Source organism: Erpetoichthys calabaricus, chromosome 1, assembly GCF_900747795.2.
Source record: "Erpetoichthys calabaricus chromosome 1, fErpCal1.3, whole genome shotgun sequence".
NCBI classification, from domain to species: Eukaryota; Metazoa; Chordata; class Cladistia; order Polypteriformes; family Polypteridae; genus Erpetoichthys; species Erpetoichthys calabaricus.
This window is the reverse complement of record NC_041394.2, coordinates 171,529,301-171,553,600: the sequence shown is the minus strand read 5'-3', so window position 1 is coordinate 171,553,600 and position 24,300 is coordinate 171,529,301. Positions and strand designations below refer to the sequence as shown.

At 40.2% G+C, this 24,300-nt stretch overlaps 1 protein-coding gene across 7 annotated transcripts in view; it reads right to left on the bottom strand.

Annotated features, from left to right (window-relative positions):
- The window catches only part of dnm1l (dynamin 1-like), a 203,829-nt gene that overhangs the window by 85,917 nt on the left and 93,612 nt on the right, over positions 1–24,300 (bottom strand). For all 7 annotated transcript variants that reach the window (XM_051931989.1, XM_051931983.1, XM_051931977.1 and 4 more), the window contains 3 exons: positions 23,773–23,935; positions 20,134–20,254; positions 19,893–20,024 (listed from right to left, as the gene is read on the bottom strand). In XM_051931989.1, coding sequence (XP_051787949.1) covers positions 19,893–20,024; positions 20,134–20,254; positions 23,773–23,935 — 416 coding nt within the window. The remainder of the gene's footprint in view (positions 1–19,892; positions 20,025–20,133; positions 20,255–23,772; positions 23,936–24,300) is intronic.

The following is a 24,300-nucleotide window of genomic DNA, read 5'->3' as shown; positions in this document are numbered from 1 at the left end:
TCTTGTGTCGGTAGGTCTGACTATCCATCTGTCGTGGCTGGAGTATGAGTTGCCGGGGGGTGAAGTCCATCGGTTTGGGACAAAGGCTCAAAGCAATCTGGTTTGGCCTAACTTGTGTTATTATCTCGCGCAGTTGGTGGATGAGCCCAGCCCAGTAGAGAAGGCTATTCTTGAACAGCCGGAGCTCGTTCAGCCACTGCTTAGGAGGTGGCACTCGGTGTGGACGGACAAATTGGGTCGGACTGAGGTGGTGTGTCATCACATTCACACAGTCGACCCTGTCCCTGTTCGGCACAGAGCCTACAGAGTGTCGCCTCTGAAAAGAGGAATAATCAAGGAGTGGGTTGACCAGATGTTGGCAGAGGGGGTCATCGAACCTTCCACCTCGCCATGGGCTAGCCCCATGGTACTCGTTCAGAAGGCCGACGGGACCTACCGATTCTGTGTGGACTATCGGGAGCTGAACAAGAAGACCTTGGATGACGCTTACCCCATGCCACTCATTCATGACATCTTGGAGTCTTTGCATGGGGCAGCAGTGTTCAGCTCCCTTGATTTGAAGTCAGGGTATTGGCAGGTGAGGATGGGGAAGAGTAGCATGGAAAAGACAGCCGTCATCACCCCGGAGGGGTTGTTCCAGTTTCGGGTGATGCCCTTTGGACTGAAAAACGCTGGGGCGTCATTCCAACGGCTAATGGAGCAGGTACTCCAGGGACTCATTGGGAAGACCTGTTTTGTTTATATTGATGACATCATTGTATTCTCCCCATCTGTCCAACAACATCTTAAGGACCTCGACCACATCTTCCAGAAACTGCATAAGGCTCATCTCACCCTTAACATCAAGAAGTGTAGATTTCAGCAAGACCATCTGAACTTCCTCGGCCATGTGGTGTCAGCAGACGGAGTCCGAGTGGACCCGAAGAAAATTAAGTCCATCTTGGACTACCCAGCGCCCCAGGAGATAAAAAGTCTCCAGCGCTTCCTGGGGATGGCTGCGTGGTTCCACAAATTTGTGCATGGGTTTGCCGACATCGCTGCCCCTTTGTTCCAGTTGCTGAGGAAGGGATCCCCCTGGGAGTGGTCACCAACGTGCCAGGACTCTTTTGAAAGACTCAAACAGGCCCTGATATCGCCACCAGTCCTGGCACAGCCTGATCCGTCATTAACCTTTCAGGTCCACACTGACGCAAGTGACCTCGGGCTCGGCGCCGTTCTATGCCAAACTAGCCAAGGAGAGGAAAGAGTGGTGGCCTATGCTTCTCGGTCACTAAAGGGCGCCGAGTATAATTATTCCACCACCGAGAAGGAATGCCTCGCTGTCGTGTGGGCCGTGGAAAAGTGGCGGCACTTCCTGGAGGGAACATCGTTTGAAGTCTACACTGACCATAGGGCTCTGACCTGGGCATTCAATTGGCCGAAGACCACGTCTAGGCTAACAAGGTGGGTATTGCGCCTCCAACAGTTCACGTTCAGGGTGTGCTATCGGAAGGGTTGTGCTAACGTTGTGCCCGATGCCTTATCACGGGTTCACGAGCCCGCGCCAGTGGTATGTGCGGTATCGGTCTCTAACCCTTGGCCTGATCTTCCCCTGAACATGCAGGAAATCGTTCAATCTCAAGCAGCCAGTCCTGTATGTCAGGGGTTGAGAGAGGGCTCGGGGGGAAGGCCTGACCGCATACATTATAGGGAACTTCAAGGGGCACTCTATCGCTGCGTTCCAACAAAAGATCGGGGTTACCATTATCAGTTGGTAGTGCCCGAGACATATGTGCCTAAGTTCCTACAGTATTATCATGATAGCCCGATCGGTGGTCACCTTGGACGTACTAAAACACTGTTTAAAATCTTGGAGGTGGCATGGTGGCCGACTGTACGCAAAGACGTCTGGTCCCATGTCCAGACTTGTACCACCTGTCAGCAATACAAAACCCCACCTGGTCTCCCCTCGGGACAGCTTCAGCCAGTAACCGTCACCACCCCGGGGGAAAGCCTAGGCGTGGACCTAATGGGACCATTTCCTTCTAGCAAGGACCGGAAGACCTACCTGATGGTGGTTGTGGACTATTTTACTCGCTGGGTGGAGCTATTCCCTTTGGCTAATGCCACCGCCAGGAAGATATGTTCCACCCTGAAGGATGAGATATTTACCCGATGGGGGGTGCCGAAGAACATCATCACAGATCGGGGCCCGCAATTTACCGGCTCAGAGGCCGAAGAGTTGTGGAAACAATGGGGGGTGGTTCACCTGAAAACTACAGCATACCATCCCCAATCAAATCGCACTGAGCGGGTGAATCGGACCCTGAAGACCATGATAGCATCCTTCGTCGGAGACCACCATCAGGATTGGACAAAGTGGCTGCCTGAGCTGCGGTTCGCATTGAACACGGCGGTGCACGAGGTTACAGGTGAAACCCCTGCATTGTTAGCTTTAGGCAGACAGATAAACGGTCCTCTGGAAAGGATTATTGAACTCAACCCACCTAAACCAGACACATCACTACACAATCACCTGCAAAGTATCCAACACATCACACAACAGGTAAAGGAGAGGATGGTGAGGTCCCAGTCCAGACAATCTCAATCGTACAACCAGAGACATAAGCTTGTGCAATTCTCGGTTGGGGAGAAAGTCTGGATCAGGACTCATCCCCTCTCCAAAGCCTCTGAGAAATTCACTGCTAAACTGGCTCCTAAGTGGTTCGGCCCGGCTACGGTTGTCCAAAAGAAGGGACCTGTGACCTACGCAATAGAGTGGGGATTGCCAGGGACTAAAAAAATAGACACGGTAAACATCTCCAATCTCAAGCCTTGGTTCGGCCGTACACCACGGCCTGGGGGTGGGGATTGTAGCAGTGCTACTTAAAAACTGCATCTCCCAGCAGTCCCTGCTGGGGCTGCTGGGGTCAAAGGTAGCCACAGGCAGATAAAAGGAGGGCAGAGGGCAAAGAGGGAAAAAGTTTTGTTTTTGGTTTGTATTGTTGCGGTTATTTGTCGTCTCTCCTGCTGTTATTTGAACTGTGATCATTTTTGTCTTGGACTGTATTCGTTTGTTGGGGACTGGATGGTCTGTCTACTTGTTCACTGAGAGCTGTATTGGATTATTGGATTTTTCAGAACAGTGGAGCGCTCCCGAATCAACCATCAACCTCATCAGTAAATACCGGTAGGACTGTATTTTCCCTTCTCCATTGCAACTTACAGATTCGCTGGACTTAACTTGGTCACCATTCATCTTTCAACCTGTTTCTTATATATGGACTTGGCTGTGTGGTGTTTGTGTTTATTTTGTGTATGTGTAATATCTCCGAAGGGGTCAGGGGTGGTATTACTGTTTTCATTTTTCAATTCATGTCATTATATTTATAATTGTTTGTCATTCCCAGTGTGCTTATTTGTCTCTGTGGTGAGAGTGTGTGGGTCGATCCAAGGCTGGGGACGTTCCTGGGATCTCTGCTTTTAAAATAAATAAATCACCGTCTTCGTTGGCGGTGTGAATCTTAGCGGCTCCTGACCGCTACAAGCATATTTAAATATTTACTGCAGATTTTTTGCTGGTTCGCAGATTTCTGCGGACAATGGGTCTTTTAATTTCTGGTACATGCTTCCTCAGTTGGTTTGCCCAGTTGATTTCATACAAGGGACGCTATTGAAAGATGGCTGAGAAGCTACCCAACCAGAGCGCGTATTACGTATTAAATAAAACTCCTCAAATATATTGTGAGCACAGGGGCTGTTCGCACCCCTAGAGGATACGGCCGCTCCTCAAAAAACGCTGAAAGATTACCTTCACATTGCTCCCTTCCTTGCTGGGCTTACATGTGGCTGCTTTGTCAAGCGATATACTTCCCGCACGGTGCTTCGCATACTTAAAAGCTCAAACAGCACGTATTGATTTTTAATTGTTGGCTTTTCTCTCTCTCTTGCTCTGACATTCTCTGCTCCTGACGGAGGGGGTGTGAGCAGGGGGGCTGTTCGCACCCCTAGACGATACGGCCACTCCTCAGAAAACGCTGAAAGATTACCTTCACATTGCTCCCTTCCTTGCTGGGCTTACATGTGGCTGCTTTGTCAAGCGATATGCTTCCCGCACGGTGCTTCGCATACTTAAAAGATCAAACAGCACGTATTGATTTTTTAATTGTTTGTTTTTCTGTCTCTCTCTCACTCTCTCTGACATGCTCTGCTCCTGACGGAGGGGGTGTGAGCAGAGGGGCTGTTCGCACACTGGCCTAGAGGATACGGACGCTCCTCTAAAAAATGCTGAAAGACTACCTTCACATTGCTCCCTTCCTTGCAGCTGCTTTGTCCGGCGGTGCTTTGCATACTTAAAAGCCAAACAGCCCTATTGATTTTTGATTGTTTGCTTTTTTCTCTCTCTCTCTCTCTCTGACATTCTCTGCTCCTGACGCGCAATCCTTTGAAGAGGAAGATATGTTTGCATTCTTTTAATTGTGAGATGGAACTGTCATCTCTGTCTGGTCATGGAGCACGTTTAAACTTTTGAAAAATAGACAAATGTTTGTTTGCAGTGTTTGAATAAAGTTCCTGTCTCTCTACAACCTCCTGTGTTTCTGTAAAAATCTGTGACCCAAGCATGACAATATAAAAATAACCATATAAACATATGGTTTCTACTTCGCGGATTTTCACCTTTCACGGGGGGTTCTGGAACGCAACCCCCGCGATCGAGGAGGGATTACTGTATATTCTATTATCACTGTTATTTTTGAATATGACTCATTGTTACAAAAATATTTAATAAACAAAAAAGTAATAACAAACTCTCTGATGAAGTAAAAAATTTAAAATTCTCCAACTTTCAAATCAGTTAACTAAGTAACTGAATGTACCTGAATAAAGCTTATAACCGATTTGCTTTAAAGACAATTAAACAAAATTAAATCTGCAAATAAATTCTGTTTTGTTAAATACAACTCAGTTATTTGAAATATTTTCAGACATGCCTAACAAGTTTAAGAACTACAGTAACTAAATTACATGTTGGTGGCACCAAGACACCAAAACCAACAATTACTGTGGGAAATATAACCCCACCAACTACACACTTGGAAGAGATATCAGTAAGCAGACCTTACTGACAACAAAACACAAACAGAAAATGTAGAAGCTTCTCAAAAGCCAGTGACATCGGTGACTTCTCACACCATCAATGTATTAGAGATCAGTAAAGAATAATATATAAATTAAAAATTATAGCCACATCATAGCAATATATAATCATATTGTAGTAATTACTTCACATATGAAAAGAATGTTTACACTTTAATTATTTCAATTGTTCATCTAAGACTTTTGATCATGGCCTGGTCTTCGTATGCAAGTTCCAATGATTCTTCAAGCCATAATGATTTTCAGAAGTATGCATTGCTGTCATTAAAAGTTTTGCAATATTTGACTTTGTACTCTGGCTGAAAAACCATTTGTTCAAGAAGAAATAATTTAATGACTAAACTATTTTAAGATACTGTACACCAATAATCGTAAAGTCAAAAATAAATGGATGAGGTGATATTTCCTTCTGGTTTCAACTTAACACAGAGTAATAATATTTTTTCGTCTGTTAGAAAGACTGATGCACTCAGTAAACAAAGTTAAAAAGCTTTATTTGAAAAAGAAAAAAAATTAAAGAGTACTTTTAACAGGAAGACAACTGATATATACATATCAAACTATACATACATTGTTTAGGGTTTGGTTTCTAGCTGGAGAGAACTCTAAAATAGTTCTCAATTACATGTGGGAGTAAGGAGCTGCTGTTTTGTTTAATCAAATTATTTTGGAGATTGAAGTCAATCTCTTATAAAGAAAGCTATAAATAAATAAAATGTACACAGAGAATCTGATAATCTAAATGAATCAAAAAGTGTTCAGAATATTTTTATTTCAGTAGTATTTGAGTTAAAAAGAGTCCAAAAATTAATACCTTTAAAATGAAGCACTTGTAAAACAATAAAGGAACTACCTTTACATTGGAATTATATGAAATCAAGATTACAATAATAAAGTATGTGGAAGAAAAATTAGACTTAGGGCTTACAGTCATTTAGGATAATGTTTTGCCATCTTAGAGGTATAAAAGGGTTAATACATGTCAGACAACTGTTCCAGAAGCAGGTTAATGTAATGCACCAAATATATAATTAAGAGATCAGCAGATGCCCTGTAAACAATAAAACTGGACAGTTGTCAAATACACGGAGATTTCAAGGTTAATGTAGAGAAAAGCCAAGCAAAATGACACCTTTTATTGGCTAACTAAAAAGATTAAAATATGCAAGCTTTTGAGGCAACTCAGGCCCCTTCTTTAGGCAAGATGTAATACTGAAACTGAAGTTCCCTGTGTTTATATACATACTCTAGGACAAGAAACAACATTGGTAAATCTTTAAATGAGAAATTTTAAATGTAAAAAATTAATAGATTCATTCAGGCTAGGGTTAATTTAACAAGAGAGAGAAGAACAATGTATGGTCAAGATCTTTAGATAAGATAACTGTCCAACAAAGTCTTTTGAAGTTTGTAATGAGTTTTTCAAAACAATGTGGATCTGTAGAAAGATGGTTGTCTGTCATTCTGAGAGATGTAAACAAACCTCATATCTGGCCATAAAACTCTTGTCTTTATTTAAACCATGTTGTAATGTATTAAATTTTAGCATAAGTCTAACTTCCCATTCTTTTCTCTCTTGCTGTGTTTTGAAGTTGCCCATAAGCACTGTGACTTTAAAATCCCTCTCATAGTGTCCATGGCTGTTGAAGTGGGCCACTACAGGAACATCTGTGTTGCCATATTTAATGTGGAACCTGTGTAAATTCATTCTCTGGCAGAGTGTTTGTCCAGTATCTCCCACATAGAGTACAGTGTCAGGACATTTCATGCAGAGAATTAGGTAGACTACATTAGATGATCTGCAGGAAAATGATCCCTTTAAACGATGTTCAAGTCGGCAGTGTAGTATAACTATACGGTCTGTATCATAAATGTGGGCACATGTGTTGCATCTTTTCTGTAGGCATGGAGATATGCCATTTTCTGTTTGTTCACTTAGGGAGCTTCGGATAATTAGTTGCTGAAGTTTTGGTGGTTGTCTGTATGCCAGGAGGGGAGGTTCAGGAAATACATTTTTCAGTGTTTGGTCATTGTTTAGTATTGGCTGAAGTTCTTTTATAATTTTTCGAAGTGTTTCAAGATGTGGGTTGTAGGTGACAACAAGGGGGATGCGGTTATTGTTGTCTTTGTTTTTATATTCCAGAAGGTTGTTTCTGGGTATGGCAGTAGCTCTTCTTATTTGAGTGTCTGTTGTTTTGGGGGTGTAACCTTGTCTGATGAAATCTTGACTGAGCTCCTGCAGTTGTTTATCCCGGTCTGTCGGTCTGAGCAAATATGATTGTACCGTATTGCTTGGCTGAAAATAATGGAGCGCCTTATATGCTTGGGGTGGAAGATATCACTTTTCAGGTAGGTCCGTCTGTCTGTCGGTTTGTGAAAAACAGAAGTTACAAGGGTGTTGTCTTTCAGTTGAACGGTGGTGTTAAGGAAGCTGACTTCTGTTTTTGAGCTTTATGTTGGGGTGAAAAGAATTATATTCATTATGAAAATGGTGGAAGAAACTGGCACACATGGACAGCGACATCTTCTTCTTAATGAAATGAAAATCTTATCCCGAAAGGCATCATGAAAAGGAATCCAACCATCCACACTTATAATACTCGGTTTGCAGAGCAACTTTGTTTTAGGACATCTGCAAGGATAAGAAACCACTTAATCCAAATTTTCTACAACATCAAGAAGAACACGCAAAGAGAGATCGAAGACCTCATCCTGCTCCTTGGAAATGACAGGCAGGAGATGGTAAAGGAGCTCCATCGCTATTACAAAAGACTCCAGAAACTCCTTATTGTCAACAAAAAGAAAAAGCTGCATAGACTACGAGAGAAAGCTTGACACTTAATAGCAAAAAACAAACAGCAACAGACCTGCATTGTTAATCTCTCCTCATACACACCAAATGAAGCAGAGATTTCAGTACTTACAAAGGGACTCTCATATTGTCCTGCAAAGCCCATTGACAACATCAGACTCTGCAGTGATATGGAAGAATTCTTCAGAAAACTCAGACTAAAAGAATTTTTCCACAAGAAAGAAAACAGTAACACACAGGAACCAACAACAAGCAGTTACAACAACCCCACCAATAAATCCACATGGACACCAGAAGCTGGCAGAAACTCCACCCTGGATAATTATATAGACTGCTTCCGACAGACAGTGAAAACAGGAATCTTAAACAGGCAGCAAAATCGGATAGAAAACATTATTGGGGATGAGTGGAGAGCCTTAAATTCACTAAGGGAAAATACAGAAATCATTATCAAACCAGCAGACAAAGGGGGTGCTTTAGTCATCATGAACACTTCAGATTATATACAGGAGGCACAAAGACAATTGTCCAATACTATGCATTATTACAAACTGCAAGAAGACCCAACAGATCTCTACAAAAAGGAACTAAAAAAGATAGTAAGTAGCTTTCCTCTTGACATCAGGGATCATGTATACAGTTTAATTCCCGAGAACCCCAAAATGGGTTACTTCTACATGCTTCCTAAAATCCACAAAGAAGGGAACCCAGGAAGGCCTATAATCTCAGGAATTGGCTCCCTTACAGAAAATATTTCAGGTTGAGTGGAGCACATCCTTAAACCCCTCACCCGTAATACAACCAGCTACATCCAGGACACCACTGACTTCTTAAAAAAACTGTCTGCTTTAGGCCCCTTACCTGAGGGAACCTTACTGGCCACAATGGATGTTGAGGCACTTTACACAAACATCCCCCATGATGATGGCATATTGGCATGTGAAATGTACCTCAAACAACATGATTTACCCACAAAGTCAGTAATAGAAATGATAAAATTCAATCTGACACATAATCTATTCTCTTTTGGACAAGATTGCTACTTGCAACAAATGGGGACTGCAATGGGCTGTCGGTTTGCACCTCACTATGCAAACCTATTTATGGCAAAATTGGAAGAAGATTTCATGTCAATGTGCATCGTAAAACCAATATTGTATCTCCGTTACATAGATGACATCTTCATAATCTGGACTGCCATTGAGAAGGATCTCCTCCATTTTCATAATGAATATAATTCTTTTCACCCCAACATAAAGCTGAAGCTGAATTACTCAAAAACAGAAGTCAGCTTCCTTGACACCACCATTCAACTGAAAGACAACGCCCTTGTAACTTCTGTTTTTCACAAACCAACAGATGGACCTACCTGAAAAGTGATAGCTTCCACCCCAAGCATATAAGGCGCTCCATTATTTTCAGCCAAGCAATACGGTACAATCGTATTTGCTCAGACCCGACAGACCGGGATAAACAACTGCAGGAGCTCAGACAAGATTTCATCAGACAAGGTTACACCCCCAAAACAACAGACACTCAAATAAGAAGAGCTATTGCCATACCCAGAAACAACCTTCTGGAATATAAAAACAAAGACAAGAACTGCATCCCCCTTGTTGTCACCTACAACCCACATCTTGAAACACTTCGAAAAATTATAAAAGCACTTCAGCCAATACTAAACAATGACCAAACACTGAAAAATGTATTTCATGAACCTCCCCTCCTGGCATACAGACAACCACCAAACCTTCAGCAACTAATTGTCCGAAGCTCCCTAAGTGAACAAACAGAAAACGGCATATCTCCATGCCTACAGAAAAGATACAAAACATGTGCACACATTTATGATACAGACCGTATAGTTATACCACACTGCCGACTTGAACATCACATAAAGGGATCATTTTCCTGCAGGTCATCTAATGTAGTCTACCTAATTCTCTGCATGAAATGTCCTGACACTGCACTCTATGTGGGAGAAACTGGACAAACACTCTGCCAGAGAATGAATTTACACAGGTTCCACATTAAATATGGCAACACAGATGTTCCTGTAGCAGCCCACTTCAATAGCCATGGACACTGTGAGAGGGACTTTAAAGTCACAGTGCTTATGGGCAACGTCAAAACACAGCAAGAGAGAAAAGAATGGGAAGTTAAACTTATGCTAAAATGTAATACATTACAACATGGTTTAAATAAAGACAAGAGTTTTATGGCCAGATATGAGGTTTGTTTACATCTCTCAGAATGACAGACAACCATCTTTCTACAGATCCACATGGTTTTGAAAAACTCATTACAAACTTCAAAAGACTTTGTTGGGCAGTTATCTTATCCAAAGATCTTGACCATACATTGTTCTTCTCTCTCTTGTTAAATTAACCCTAGCCTGAATGAATCTATTAATTTTTTACATTTAAAATTTCTCATTTAAAGATTTACCAATGTTGTTTCTTGTCCTGGAGTGTGTATATAAACACAGGGAACTTCAGTTTCAGTATTACATCTTGCCTGAAGAAGGGGCCTGAGTTGCCTCAAAAGCTTGCATATTGTAATCTTTTTAGTTAGCCAATAAAAGGTGTCATTTTGCTTGGCTTTTCTCTACATCCATAATGGCTAACAAGGTACAACACCCTAGTACTACAGACATACAAGGTTAATGTATAAACTAAGAGAGATTGAGTAACAAAGATGTAATGGAGGATGACTTTTATTTAGGCTGGTTGTGCTCAATGCTAAATACCTCATGTCTGTTAACCATTCAGAGTATGATATGTAAGCATTAATCAGCACTGTTATGTAAATTCAGTCATCAATAAGCATGAGCTTCTGCTTTTCATTCTTTCACTCTGACCATGCTGCAACATACTGCTTTTGAAGAACGCTCCCTCTAAGGCATTTTGCGAAAGAGTAATTAAAAAAATACAATGAACAGATTTTCTCCTGCCTGATTATTGATTTGTCTTGTTAAAGGAGAAGTACCTTTCTTTAATTAAGATGTTGATTTCTACAAAAAGTATTTTTCACAAAATACATTTGAGAAAGCTATATTGTAAACTATTTCTGTCATGTTTATTTTTGTTACTGTATATTCCTTACAAATGCTGCAGTGACTTTTATACAACAGAAATAAAAACAGAAAACATTGTATAAAGATGCCTGAAGAAGGGGCCTGAGTTGCCTCGAAAGCTTGCATATTGTAATCTTTTTAGTTAGCCAATAAAAGGTGTCATTTTGCTTGGCTTTTCTCTATTTACATAAGGTAATTCATTTTTTGAAGGAGCCTTTGGAGCAATATGCATGCAGTCAACTGCAATGATTACATTTTGAAAACTGAATGTTGCTGTGAATTCTGCTTTAACATTTGCCTGTTCAACTACAGTGTAAGGAAATATTATATACCTAGATGACAAGCGGATAATACCATCCCATAGAGCTGGCATGGTGTGACTCAGTGGTGAATGAGAAATACCCGATCAGTCAGCCAGTTCAAGCTGAAAAGCTCCTGTTGCTAAAAACCCACAGGGGGACAGAACTTGCAAAGGAACAGGTAGAGCACAATTCCTCAAAGTCTGCCTTTGGAAATCTAAATCGACTGAGAAGCTATTCATTATCATGGGACAAGAAATCAGTATGATCTCTAAATATGCACTCTGTCCTAATTCTTCCATTTGCGAATTCTTCAAATAACGCTAAAGCAGCTATGGTAGTTGGAATAGATTGGCCATTCCATGCATCATTATATTATTATAAATTGATTACAATCAAGTACCTTAAATTTTTAAATGATATGCAATTAATTTTGGTGTATTTGATAAATCCTGCATCATCGATGCAAAATTAAAAAAAGAAAGGGAAACCACACAGATACAGTAGCACTGGTGTAACGTTTGGTGCCTCCCGTTTACAAAACCAAGCTGAAACATGTGTACACATGGTCTGAGGCTGACATGAAAATGTGCATAGCATTACGCCAAGTTTAGTTTTTATACAGTTTGATGTGGGTGTAAAAATGGCCATACACACCATTTACACGAGACCCCAGGAACTTTGCTTTGTAAAAGTCAATGGGTACACTGGTTTCTTCCCAAAGAATAAATGCATATTTCAGGGAGAATGATATAATCATTTTGAATGGTTCATTTATTTTCTTTTAACTTGACCACTTTTGAATTAAGAGCATAAATCATATGATCCATACAGTGCAAGTCAAAAATTATCTTGAGCTTTTCTAACTTTTCAGGAATACAAAATATACTGAGAACAGTGCAAAGGACAAGTTCTACTATTTCTGTTTCTGATAGATATAAGATTTTGCTCTACAGTGGTTTTACTTGAAGTGAACATCACTGCCTTTTTGTTTTTAACAATTCTGTATGTTGTGGTGTGGCAAAAAAGATATATGGACAAATCTAACGTGTTTCTTGAAATGTACCAGGTCTTTCACTGAGTTGAAGGACTAGGCATTAGCCACCTGCTTTGAAACAGATTAAAAGTGCTGAGTTCAGGAAAAAGGGTTGGTAATGGTTTTGTATGAGGAGGAAGATGACTGTAAAGTTAAAAGCTGGGAATGCTTTCTACAATCAAAACCTATTGCAGTGGGTACTATGTATTATATTCACTTCATCTCTTTCTGCCACCTTGTTACAGTTAAAAAAAAAATGTCCTCGGAATTAAGTTATTGTAGGATGTAACTTTAAGGGGAGAAAGGGGTCTAGCTGTGCCTGCGGGTCACTGCATAAAAGCACTGTTTTGTGACGTAAGGGGATAGACTTTCTTCAAACAGAAGAAGGTGCGCTTTTTGAAAAGGAGGAGAGGTGGAACCTGAAGAAGGAGGTGCTCTAAAATGCATGAGAGGCAGATGTCTAATGGAACAAGTACTGAAGGGGTTACTCCGAAAGATCTGTTTTATCTACATATATAACATTATTGTCTTTTCTCCAACTCTAGCTCAACATCTTCAAGACTTGGAAACAGACTTCCGTTGTCTCCATCAGGCCAATCTGTCATACAACTGAAGAAATGTCACCTGGAGCAAACCCAATTGGCCTTCCTGAGCCATGTAGTCTCTGCCAGAGGAGTGGAGGTGGATCCCAAAATAACTATCTCCATACTGGACAACCCATCCCCTACCAATATGAAAAGCCTTCAGTGGCTTCTGGGAATGGTAGGATGGTATCAGGGATGAATAAAATATCTATCTATCTATCTATCTATCATGGCAGGCCCCTTTGCACCATCTCACAAAGACGGGAGTCCCAATGGACATTAGAATGCCATGAGATGGTAAAGAGGATGAAGAAGGCTTTGCAGGAACCTCCACTCTTGGTAAAGCCAGATCCACAGCTCTAGGTTTATGTAAATACTGACACAAATTACATTGGACTCAGGGCAGTTCTTACTCAGTGTGATGGCAGTGGGGGGTGTGTCATCACTTATGCCTCAAGAAATTTAAGGGGTCCTGAGCTTAACTATTCAGCTAGTGAAAAGAAATGTCTAGCTACAGTTTGGGCTGTGGAAAAGTGGCATCACTTTTTGGAGAAGACAGTTTTCAGTGTATACACAGATCACAGTACTCTGACATAGGCTTTCAAGTGCTTGAAGACCACTTCCAGGCTTATCAGATAGGTTGTTAGACTTCAAGAATTCACATACAAAGTGCTCTACCGGAAGGGTTACGGCAATGTACAATAGTGCCAGATGAATTGTCCCGGGTCCCAAAAGACACCCAGGAGGCCCTTGTGGCTGTGGTCAAACCATCATAATCTGAACTGCCCCTCAATTTGCAGGTAATCGCTTGAGCACAGACAACTGTTCTGTTTGTCAGGTGTGCAGGGAAGTTTTGGGAGGATGACCTGCGCATACTCACTATGAGGAGCTACAAAGAGTTCTTCTGTACCATCTGATACCACCTAGATATGAGGCCACAAATATCAGTTAGTGGTCCCCCAAGAACTCATCCCCAAGTTCTTTCCACACTTTCATGACAGTCCTTTTAGGGGGCACCTGGAGAAAACCAAGACCCTATTGACAATCTTGGAGGTTGCACGTTGGCCCAGAATCGAGGTAGGCACCATCATGACTGGGACTACTGGTTGCCCAAGCTTTGATTTGCTCTCAACACTGCAGTACACAAAGTAAACGGAGAGACGCCTGCTGTATTGGCAGTTGGTAGGTAGATCAAGGGCCCCCTTAAACATCTCATTAATGCCACACATCCAAATTCATTGTCCTGTCTTATAGAGCAGCAGCTTACTACCTTAAAGAAGCAAGTGGAGAGTGTTGTTGCAAAGGCCAAGGCCAGGCAAGCCAGGTATTACAATAAATGTAGGAAAGAGGCCCACTAATACTGTAGGTGATCTTGTCTTGCTTAGGTCTCATCTACAGTCTTCCAAAATTGATCAATTTGCTTTCAAGCTTGCACCAAAATATTTCTGTCTAGTAAAAACAATCCAAATATCAGGGTCTAATAAATTACATGGTTCTGATTGGTATGGGAATGGAGACTAAAAATGAGACTATATATGTAGTAAATTTAAAGCCCTACTTTGGTCCTTCTCCTGGTATCTATGTAGTGGGTACTACATATTATATTCGCTTTTATCTGTCTCTGCTGCCTTGTTCTCCTTGAAAAAACATGTCCTAGGAATTAAGTAATTGTAGGACATCACCTTAACACTAGAATTACCAGAGCCTACGAAAAAACTCGTAAATCTGTCCCACCTTAAATCGCGTCTTAGATCCGTTTGCACCTCTCCGCCAGAGTCCTTTGTCATCTTTGTGAATTTCCCATTGGGATTAATAAAGTATCTATCTATCTATCTATCTATCTATCTATCTATCTATCTAAATGTGCTGATACACACAAGCTACTAGCAGCCAGCTATTCCATCCCCCCACCGACTTAGAATGAACTTCTCTCCTAGCTCAAGCCTTGCCTTGATTTGATTACCTGGGATTGAAGTGGAGTTTTACAGTGGAAATAATTCTAGCGTTATTTGGAATACACGCATTTCATGTGTGTTCCATTTCTATAGTAGGCTGTGCAAACACATTTTTAAAACAGAAACGTTTTTCATATTCTAATAGTAAATGACAAAATGTAGGCATAAACTATATAACGTATGAAGCCTGAAGTCCATATATCAAAGAAACACTTTCACAAAAGGTACAAATAAGAGAACACGTGCGCTTTCATTCAAAAAATTTTAAAAAAAAAGCCGCGTTAGCATGCCACATTGACACACTTATTACTACCGCCGCGGTGGCGTAATGGTATCAGCTCCTGACTGGGGATCAGAGGGTGGCAAGTTCGATCCCGCACCGCTCCACTTCGAGAAATGAACTGCATTTATTCTTACAATTTTAGAATAACAACAAAAATTTGATTTCAGTCTGTAACAGCCGGTGTAACTTATGATACTGGTAAAGGTTAGCTTTTTTTTTTTTTTTTAATTCACTTTTCATTCTCGCAGTCACATTCAGAATCAATCCATACAACCCCATCTGACACAGCTGGTTTCACATAAATAAAAGTGCACTTTTATTCAAGACTATAACCGAAGAATAAAGAAAGCAAGTTACAGTTGGTGGTTGATACGACAGCTTACGTGGTGCAATGTTAAGAACTGCTGATTTCCGATCCGTGCTATATAAAATCATCACATTCAAATATTAACAGTTCCCACACACCCAAGGTCCGCCATTCCTACATTTACGACATGTGTACTTGTTGCAGTGTACACACCTCTCTGTGCTATGGTTCCTATTACAGTGAATGAGCACCTGACACTGTACTTTCTTCCCTGGGGGAAGCTGAGGTCTTAGAACGGAAGTTTGTTGATGCTGCATCATCTTTTCTTTTTCCATCGCCTTTTCCTGTAAGAAGCGACGACGAAGTTCCTCTGCAAGGTGAGCCATGAACACTCTTCTTTTCTCAGTGGACCCCATGCATGCCTTATACAGTACGTGTGCGTTCATCGCTGCTAGGTCAAGGATGTTGTAATACAACTCTGCTTGGCACCATGAATAAAGTGCGACGGGAACTTCCACCTGCAGCTAAAGTCAGTTCAGTACACGAACAATTCTCCACGCTGGTGTTTAGATCTCCCAGTGCCATGCTGACAGTGTATGTGCCCAAAAAGATGAAGTCTGTCTGCATTCTCAGCACAATGCACCATGATGTGGCGATTGGGCAAGATAAAAAAAAAAAAAAACAAACACGGTCACAGACTACAACCACATGAAAGTATGCTAATGAAAAACATATTAGTGTGACGAAGTATTCTGGTGCTATTCTGGTGATAAAATGATTTCTTCAAAATGTCACATATATTTGTCTTTCTTTTTTCCCCAGCGTGGCGTTGACATCATGGACCAGAAGGCGCGTGCTTGTTCAGTGCGAACAGGAACACGCAGGTGGCCGGTTGCTGTGTTCTACAACATCCTTGAGCTAGCAGCGATGAACGCACACGTACTGTATAAGGCATGCACGGGGTCCGCTGAGAAAAGAAGAGTGTTCATGGCTCACCTTGCAGAGGAACTTCGTCGTCGCTTCTTACAGGAAAAGGCGATGGAAAAAGAAAAGATGATACAGCATCAACAAACTTCCGTTCTAAGACCTCAGCTTCCCCCAGGGAAGAAAGTACAGTGTCAGGTGCTCATTCACTGTAATAGGAACCATAGCACAGAGAGGTGTGTACACTGCAACAAGTACACATGTCGTAAATGTAGGAATGGCGGACCTTGGGTGTGTGGGAACTGTTAATATTTGAATGTGATAATTTTATATAGCACGGATCGGAAATCAGCAGTTCTTAACATTGCACCACGCAAGCTGTCGTATCAACCACCAACTGTAACTTGCTTTCTTTATTCTTCGGTTATAGTCTTGAATAAAAGTGCACTTTTATTTATGTGAAACCAGCTGTGTCAGATGGGGTTGTATGGATTGATTCTGAATGCGACTGCGAGAATGAAAAGTGAATTAAAAAAAAAAAAAAAAAAAAAGCTAACCTTTACCAGTATCATAAGTTACACCGGCTGTTACAGACTGAAATCAAATTTTTGTTGTTATTCTAAAATTGTAAGAATAAATGCAGTTCATTTCTCGAAGTGGAGCGGTGCGGGATCGAACTTGCCACCCTCTGATCCCCAGTCAGGAGCTGATACCATTACGCCACCGTGGCGGTAGTAATAAGTGTGTCAATGTGGCATGCTAACGCGGCTTTTTTTTTAAAATTTTTTGAATGAAAGCGCACGTGTTCTCTTATTTGTACCTTTTGTGAAAGTGTTTCTTTGATATATGGACTTCAGGCTTCATACGTTATATAGTTTATGCCTACATTTTGTCATTTACTATTAGAATATGAAAAACGTTTCTGTTTTAAAAATGTGTTTGCACAGCCTACTATAGAAATGGAACACACATGAAATGCGTGTATTCCAAATAACGCTAGAATTATTTCCACTGTAAAACTCCACTTCAATCCCAGGTAATCAAATCAAGGCAAGGCTTGAGCTAGGAGAGAAGTTCATTCTAAGTCGGTGGGGGGATGGAATAGCTGGCTGCTAGTAGCTTGTGTTTATCAGCACATTTAGATGACAAAGGACACTGGCGGAGAGGTGCAAATGGATCTAAGACGCGATTTAAGGTGGGACGGATTTACGAGTTTTTTCGTAGGCTCTGGTAATTCTAGTGTTAAGGGGAGAAGGGGGTCAAGCTGTGTCTGTGGGTCCTTGCATAAATGTGCTGTTTTGTGATGTATGGGGATAGACTTTCTTCAAAAAGGATATGTTGCGCTATTTGAAAAGGAGGAGAGGTGGAACCCAGAGAAGGAGTTCAAGGGGCAAACGTGGAGGACTGGTTTCGCACACGCGATTACAAGTGATGGCTAACTATCAGAGGATGTCTGGGTGTGCTGCGCTGCCTTTCTTACTACTGAAGCTTGCATGTTCTGCTTCATAGCGAGGGACGCTTTAACTCCATACACCCAGATGAGGCGCCAACTGCTTCTACGAGAAAATTCGCCTACAAACCGGTGAGAACACTCCAATATAGATTTAAGGGAAAGCGCACCAATTGTATCATTTTACATGTAATCTGGATTTAACTGTAGAATACCCATATGAGGCAAAGATAGGGAGGGATAAGGATACTTGCTATAAAATGGACTGGGGGATGTTTATAGTGAGTTAAAAGGGAGGTGAATGTATGTTTAACATATATATTTATGCTGATTATATTCATGTTCTGTCAACATGTTCCCTTTCTTTTTTTGTTCTTTTTTTTCTACATAAGAACAGTTTCAATATAGAGGTGCTTATTCAGTTGTATTCCCATTTAAATCATTATTTGTTTATTTGTTCAGTTTACTTCATGTATGCTATTCTAAGGAAAAAATGTACATAATTATGTTTGGAGTTTTCTAATCTATGCACTCATTGTTTCATTTGGTTAATTTGGTCTGGGTGGTTATTTTCTCTGTTTATAAAGGTCAACATCAGAAAAGGGGATCAAACTAGGGCTAAGGTTCAGTCAATTTCTGAACCTATTAGAATTAAACTCTTGCTAGGGGTAGGAATGTTCTTGTGTGTGTAGTGGACCTCTGATTTTAAGTAGAGGAACTCAGTACAGTATGATATTTATGAATGCCAATGATTAGACAGCTATATGCAATAATAAAGGATTCAGTGGTACTGTAGTTTAGGAGTCTGAATATAAATATAAGAAGTGATAAACACACGTATCTACTTTCAGTATAATCAGAAACAACCTTAGTCAGTGCACACCTTTTCTCCAAAAGACATGTAAAAGCCTACATTTTGATGTTTCATGAGACTGTTTTAAGAACCACCTAATTTGACAGTGTGTAAACATAGCTGTCCTATTTAATCTTTTTTAATCTTTTTAAATTAAAGTAAACATGAGAATGTTTTCTTCAATTAATTTGTCACTGCTACAAATGATTTCTTTAAAAGAATGTAGTAATTTTATTTCTGATGTAGGCTGTATATGACTATATAGATGGATGCACTTTTAAATTAGAAATTATTTTGTTGTGAATGGATTGGTATGCCAATTAACGTTTGACAGCTATTTACTGGTAAACCGAGTAGTGATTTGGTGAAGTATATGCAGTGTCCTCCATAATGGAGACCATGTAGAATACGTGTTGTAATTTCTACAGAGTGTGACTGAAGATACCCTTAAAGTAAAGTCTGCAATATGCACTTTAATCAGGTCTGAATTGTTTGATTTCCAATTTTAAACTGTACACCAGAGAGGTGAATCAAGGAAAAATGTGTCTTTGTCCCAAACATTATGGAGTGCACTGCATATGTAGAAGTATATGGCTATTTTTAACATCTATGACAACTGCTTCTGTTCTCTCTCATATATTGGTTTATCAGATTAGATGTCTCGCTGGCACACCGCAAAGAAGTCGGTCATTACATTAGATATGTCCTCTTCAGGGCCTTTTAAAATAAGAAACTCTTTGGGACAAAATGAACATTCCTCCTTACTGGTATAGAGGTCATCTGTTACAGCTAGAATGCAGAATGTGTGGAGGTGATTGGGAATGTTTCTTAGATCAAACAAGAGAGGTGCAAAGGCCACTGCAGTTTGCATTTGAGCAATGAGAAACTATAGCTAAGTCTGTTTAGCAGTACATGATGTGTATAAATTTCAAAGACGTTTTTTGTATGTTGCAAGTAGTTCAGATCATTAGGATGAACAAAGTCAGTACTATATCAAGAATCAGGAGACAAAACCAAAAAGTGAGAATCACCAAGCAAGCCTAAAAAAATATTTTAAAACTGTGTAAACATTCTTTATATGTGATGCATGTAAAACTACAGCAAGTTGGTGTCTTAACAAGTAATCCTAATTTACACTTGCTTCACATCCCATATTTAATACAAAGAAACAGTTTACCTGTTTAGAGTTTTGGCAAGGTATTTGGTTCCATTTCTGTTAGCCAAAGAGGGATACTTCTTCTGTAAAAATGCATATTCATCTCGAATAGCTTCTGCAACAGTTTTCTTATTATTAATATCCAACTGACTCCTACAAAACAGAAAATTCAAAATATTAAGTGTGGCAAACAATAGCTGTACCGAACGTTTGTCTGTAAATATATTCATAACAAACATCAAAAATGCAAGGTAAAGCTCACCTATTAACCACACCAATGATTCCAAGCTTAACTGGTATAACTCTGCCCATCAGTACATCCATGGCATCAGTGCCTGCATCCATTAAGTCAAGCTTGGTGATGACTGCCAAAGTTCTTCTTCCTGAAGTATAATAATAATAATAACCTTTTGAGATAGACGGCATATTTGTGGAGGATTGGTTCCTGGATGGCCATAGATAAGCAAGTCCCTTATATCAAACGGCAAAGAATTTGCGTATAACCTATGTACATCTTCGAGTATACTTTAAATTAAATCAAGCAACATGCCACATTTCAAAAGATCTAAGATTTTTATTTTCTCCATCAAGAGATAGAACTTTATTCTCCCTCTAAGCCTTTGATGGAAAACAGAATCAGCAGTGTGTCCCAACCCAGTTTGTATCCACAGTATGGTTGCTTCCAGCACGAGACAGAGAGAGAGAGAGAGAGCAATACATCTTAATAGAAAACATTTAGAACCTCAACTCCCAATACTTGAAAATAACATTAACCAGCTACACACACAACACAAGTAGTTAGCAAACAAAATGCAAGGCGAAGAAAGCTGAAACTGCAGGTGCTGGAGGGAGACTGAGGATCTGCAAAATGGCAGGAGGCTATAGCAGGGTATGCCTACACATCACCTTATTCACACTGATTCAGCATAGTGTTCAGCATGCAACAAATACAAGTTTTGTTTTTTTCCCCCATAGATACCGATTTTCATAAGAAGTGATGGAAATGGGGAGCAGGAAGTAGGTGAGTGTTAGTGGTGATGCAAAAGTATAAGCCTTCTGCAATGGTCAGTAAATAAGTTATTTATGATGGTGAAATATTTATGAAAGTGAGTTCACAAGTGTGCAACATTGTCAATATGGTGAGATGGGAAAAATGGACTGAATGCTTTCTAAACTAAAGCATTTTAAAAAGATATACTGTATGAGTGGTTGAGGCAAGGATGGCCAATTTTAACCAATGCATGCATCACTGAGCATCATTGTACAAGATATTTTATGATTCTGAAACATATTGCACTCAGAAGCATATAGTGTTTATGCTATACAATAGACCCCCGCGAAGTCGCAGTTCAGAGCGTGCAGCCTCAGTCATGCACGGATTTTTCCTTAGAACCTATCTAATAATTGTTAGCGGAAACCGCAAATATCCGTAATTTTTATGGCTTTTTTTGTGGCAATACTATACTGTAGAGAGAACAGGAAGCAACTGTAGAGGAAAACGCAGCTTGGGATGGTGAAAGTAGCCAATAGAATTTGAAACTGCAACTCCCAACAGTCCCTGCAGTGGCTCTGATTTGTCTTCTGGTGAGGGTGCTGGAGCTGTTGGGGTCAAAGGATGTCAGCGCGGCGTTTAAAAAGGGGGCCGGTGACGAAAAGCAAAAAAAAAGTTTTTGTAATTTCCTGTCTGTCTGCCTTCTGTTGGGTTACCTGTACTTATTTTGTCCTGTAAATGTGCCGATTAAGACAAGCAGCCTGCTGTTCCATCCCCCACCGCCGCAGACCGTGTACAATGTTCTCCCAGCTCATGCCTTGATTGATTATCTGGGAGTGAAGTGCTGGAGTTTTAGAGTGGAAATAATAGATCATTATTTGGAACACATGCATCTCATGTGTGTTCAGTTTCTACAATAATCTGTGTAAACACATTGTTAAAACAGAAATGTTTTTCATATTTTAATAATAAATGACAAAATGTTGGCATAAACTATATAATGTGTGAAGCCTGAAGTCCAAAGATCAAATAAACACTTTCATAAAAGGTTCAAGGACAATACAACAGCTTCCGTGCCGTAGTGGTAAGATTTGCTGACTTGTAATCAAGAGTTCTCAGTTCGATCCTGTTTGCTTCCTATATTTGCCGTTTTCAGTAGTCAGCTGCTCTTATTGTTAATATTAAACAGTACACACATACATTTGGTTTGCGTCTGTAACAGATGGTGTACATTTATAGGACTTATAAAAGTTACCGTTTTTTTTTTCACTTTTATTCTCTCAGTCACGATCACGATACATACTAACACCCCCCCCTCCCCTAGATAATTAACAATGAAATGTATTACTCAAATAATGAAAAAAGAACGCACAACATAACCAAAGCCATATATGCAAAGGCCCTCCCCAGCTCACTGATGGCGATAACAAATGACAACAATAACAGCAAACAATAAACACTAAAAACAATGTCCAAACCTTTTCAGTATAGCAGGGACAGTTGATGAAGGATGTGTGATTAAAATACCCTGTGAACAGCTTTCTGAAAACAATGTAAAGTTTTATCCTACCATGTTCCTGAAGCAGTGTGATGTTTGAAGTGATTGGGAGTGTTCCCTCAGACAAAGACATAGCCAAACAGTATGAACTCACACAGACAGGCAGGCAGAGGACAGCACATACAACCAGACTGAAACTGTAATCTAAGGTGGTCAAGTTGTAATGTGTATGAGGCATATTAACAAACAGATGGATGATTGAGATACTTCCAGCATCTTTTAGGTTTCTTTTTAAAGGGCCTGCCTGCTCAATCATCATTTTATACTGCAGGGGCCTCTGGGAGATGTAGGGTATTTTAAGTAGCGCAGCTAAAACTTTATGTTTCTGTGTGAATCTGATATTGCATTATGTTTATCATTTCAAGCACTTCTAAAACTGGCCTGTTCTAATCTCCCTGTCCCCCAATTCCCAAATTTATACAGTCCACAGCTAACCTACTTATACACCTCCTAAATACATTTGAACCACTTGTTTAAATGTAACCTGTCACTGTGGAACAGGTCCTGTCTGTTCCAGAATCTTACCTGGACTGGAGCATGGCACAGGAAGAACTTCTAAGAAAACTGTCTTGTCAGTTCTGCTTCTCAGGTTGGCACCTAACTCTTTCAATTTGGACTGCAGAACTGACAGCCTGCCCTTAATGACTGCAAATCTCAAACTCCGGGGTTAATGACTCTGGACAACGTGCATCTCTCGACTTGCACTTACATCTGACCATGACAAAAAGATTTTGACATCACTGATCTTGAGTCTCCTCTTGCGCCACTTTGGGGCACACTATCTTCCCCTAAACAATATCTGGGCAAAATATGCCAAATCTCCAACACAACTGAGGCAAGCCAATTCCTCCTCAAGATTAGCAACCCTGAACTTGAGGTATTGGATCAGCTGACATTGTCCTGTAGATATAAATATCCTGGAAGCACACTTAAGCGAAACCAGCTACCAAAAAGTCCAACATCACACAAGACTTGCATTGTATAGGCCTCACAATTTACATTTGTTTGTGTGACAGTTAAGCTCTTTCAGAATTAAATAGTAATTAATTAATAAGTTTCATAAACTACAGCACCTGTTTAATACTTACAGGCCCACTCTGATCTATTACCTGTTTAAAGTGCTCTCATTACATGCAAGTGTAACAAATAAAAAAACATACACACTAACATATAGCCAAATGTTATATTTTGTGCAATGCTAGCAAGGGGTAAGCTCATATTTAATATAATAATTAAAATTACTCATTGATTCCCAAACAAGTTGTTTTAATATACTCTCTAATGTCATGGAAAAGCCTAGTAAAGCAGCTATTTGGCATATGGTGTTGAAATATTTTCTCTTAAGTACATACCATCAGGGTCAACCTCTCTGGCAACTTTCAGGGACTCTGATGTTGCCATGTCGGTGTTCGCAGCTGTTACAGCAAGAATGATGCAGTTAGGGTTACTGATGTATCGCAAGATTAGATCTCTGATCTGGACTTCAATATCTTTTGGCTGGTCTCCCACTGGAACCTTGTAAAACATTTAACAAGAAATTATGTTTGGATCAATTAGTTCATCTACGTGTTAAACAGACATGTAAGATTCAAAATTATGGAAAAAAACATGAAATAATAATTTAGAAAGACTAAATAAAGTTATTATAGCTTAGCCATCTACGATTTCTGAAGAAAACTGTACAGGGAATACAAAAATCAGAAATATGAGAATGAGAGACTGGGAGTGAGGGAAGGAAAGAAATTTCTTTTTTAATCAGTCAATCAACTTTATTTAAAGTACAAAATCACCAGGCAGCAATGTCCTAATACACTGTACAAATTAGAAGAATACATGTTAGATGAAAACATTGTTGCATGAGCTGTCAAATTGCTACACTG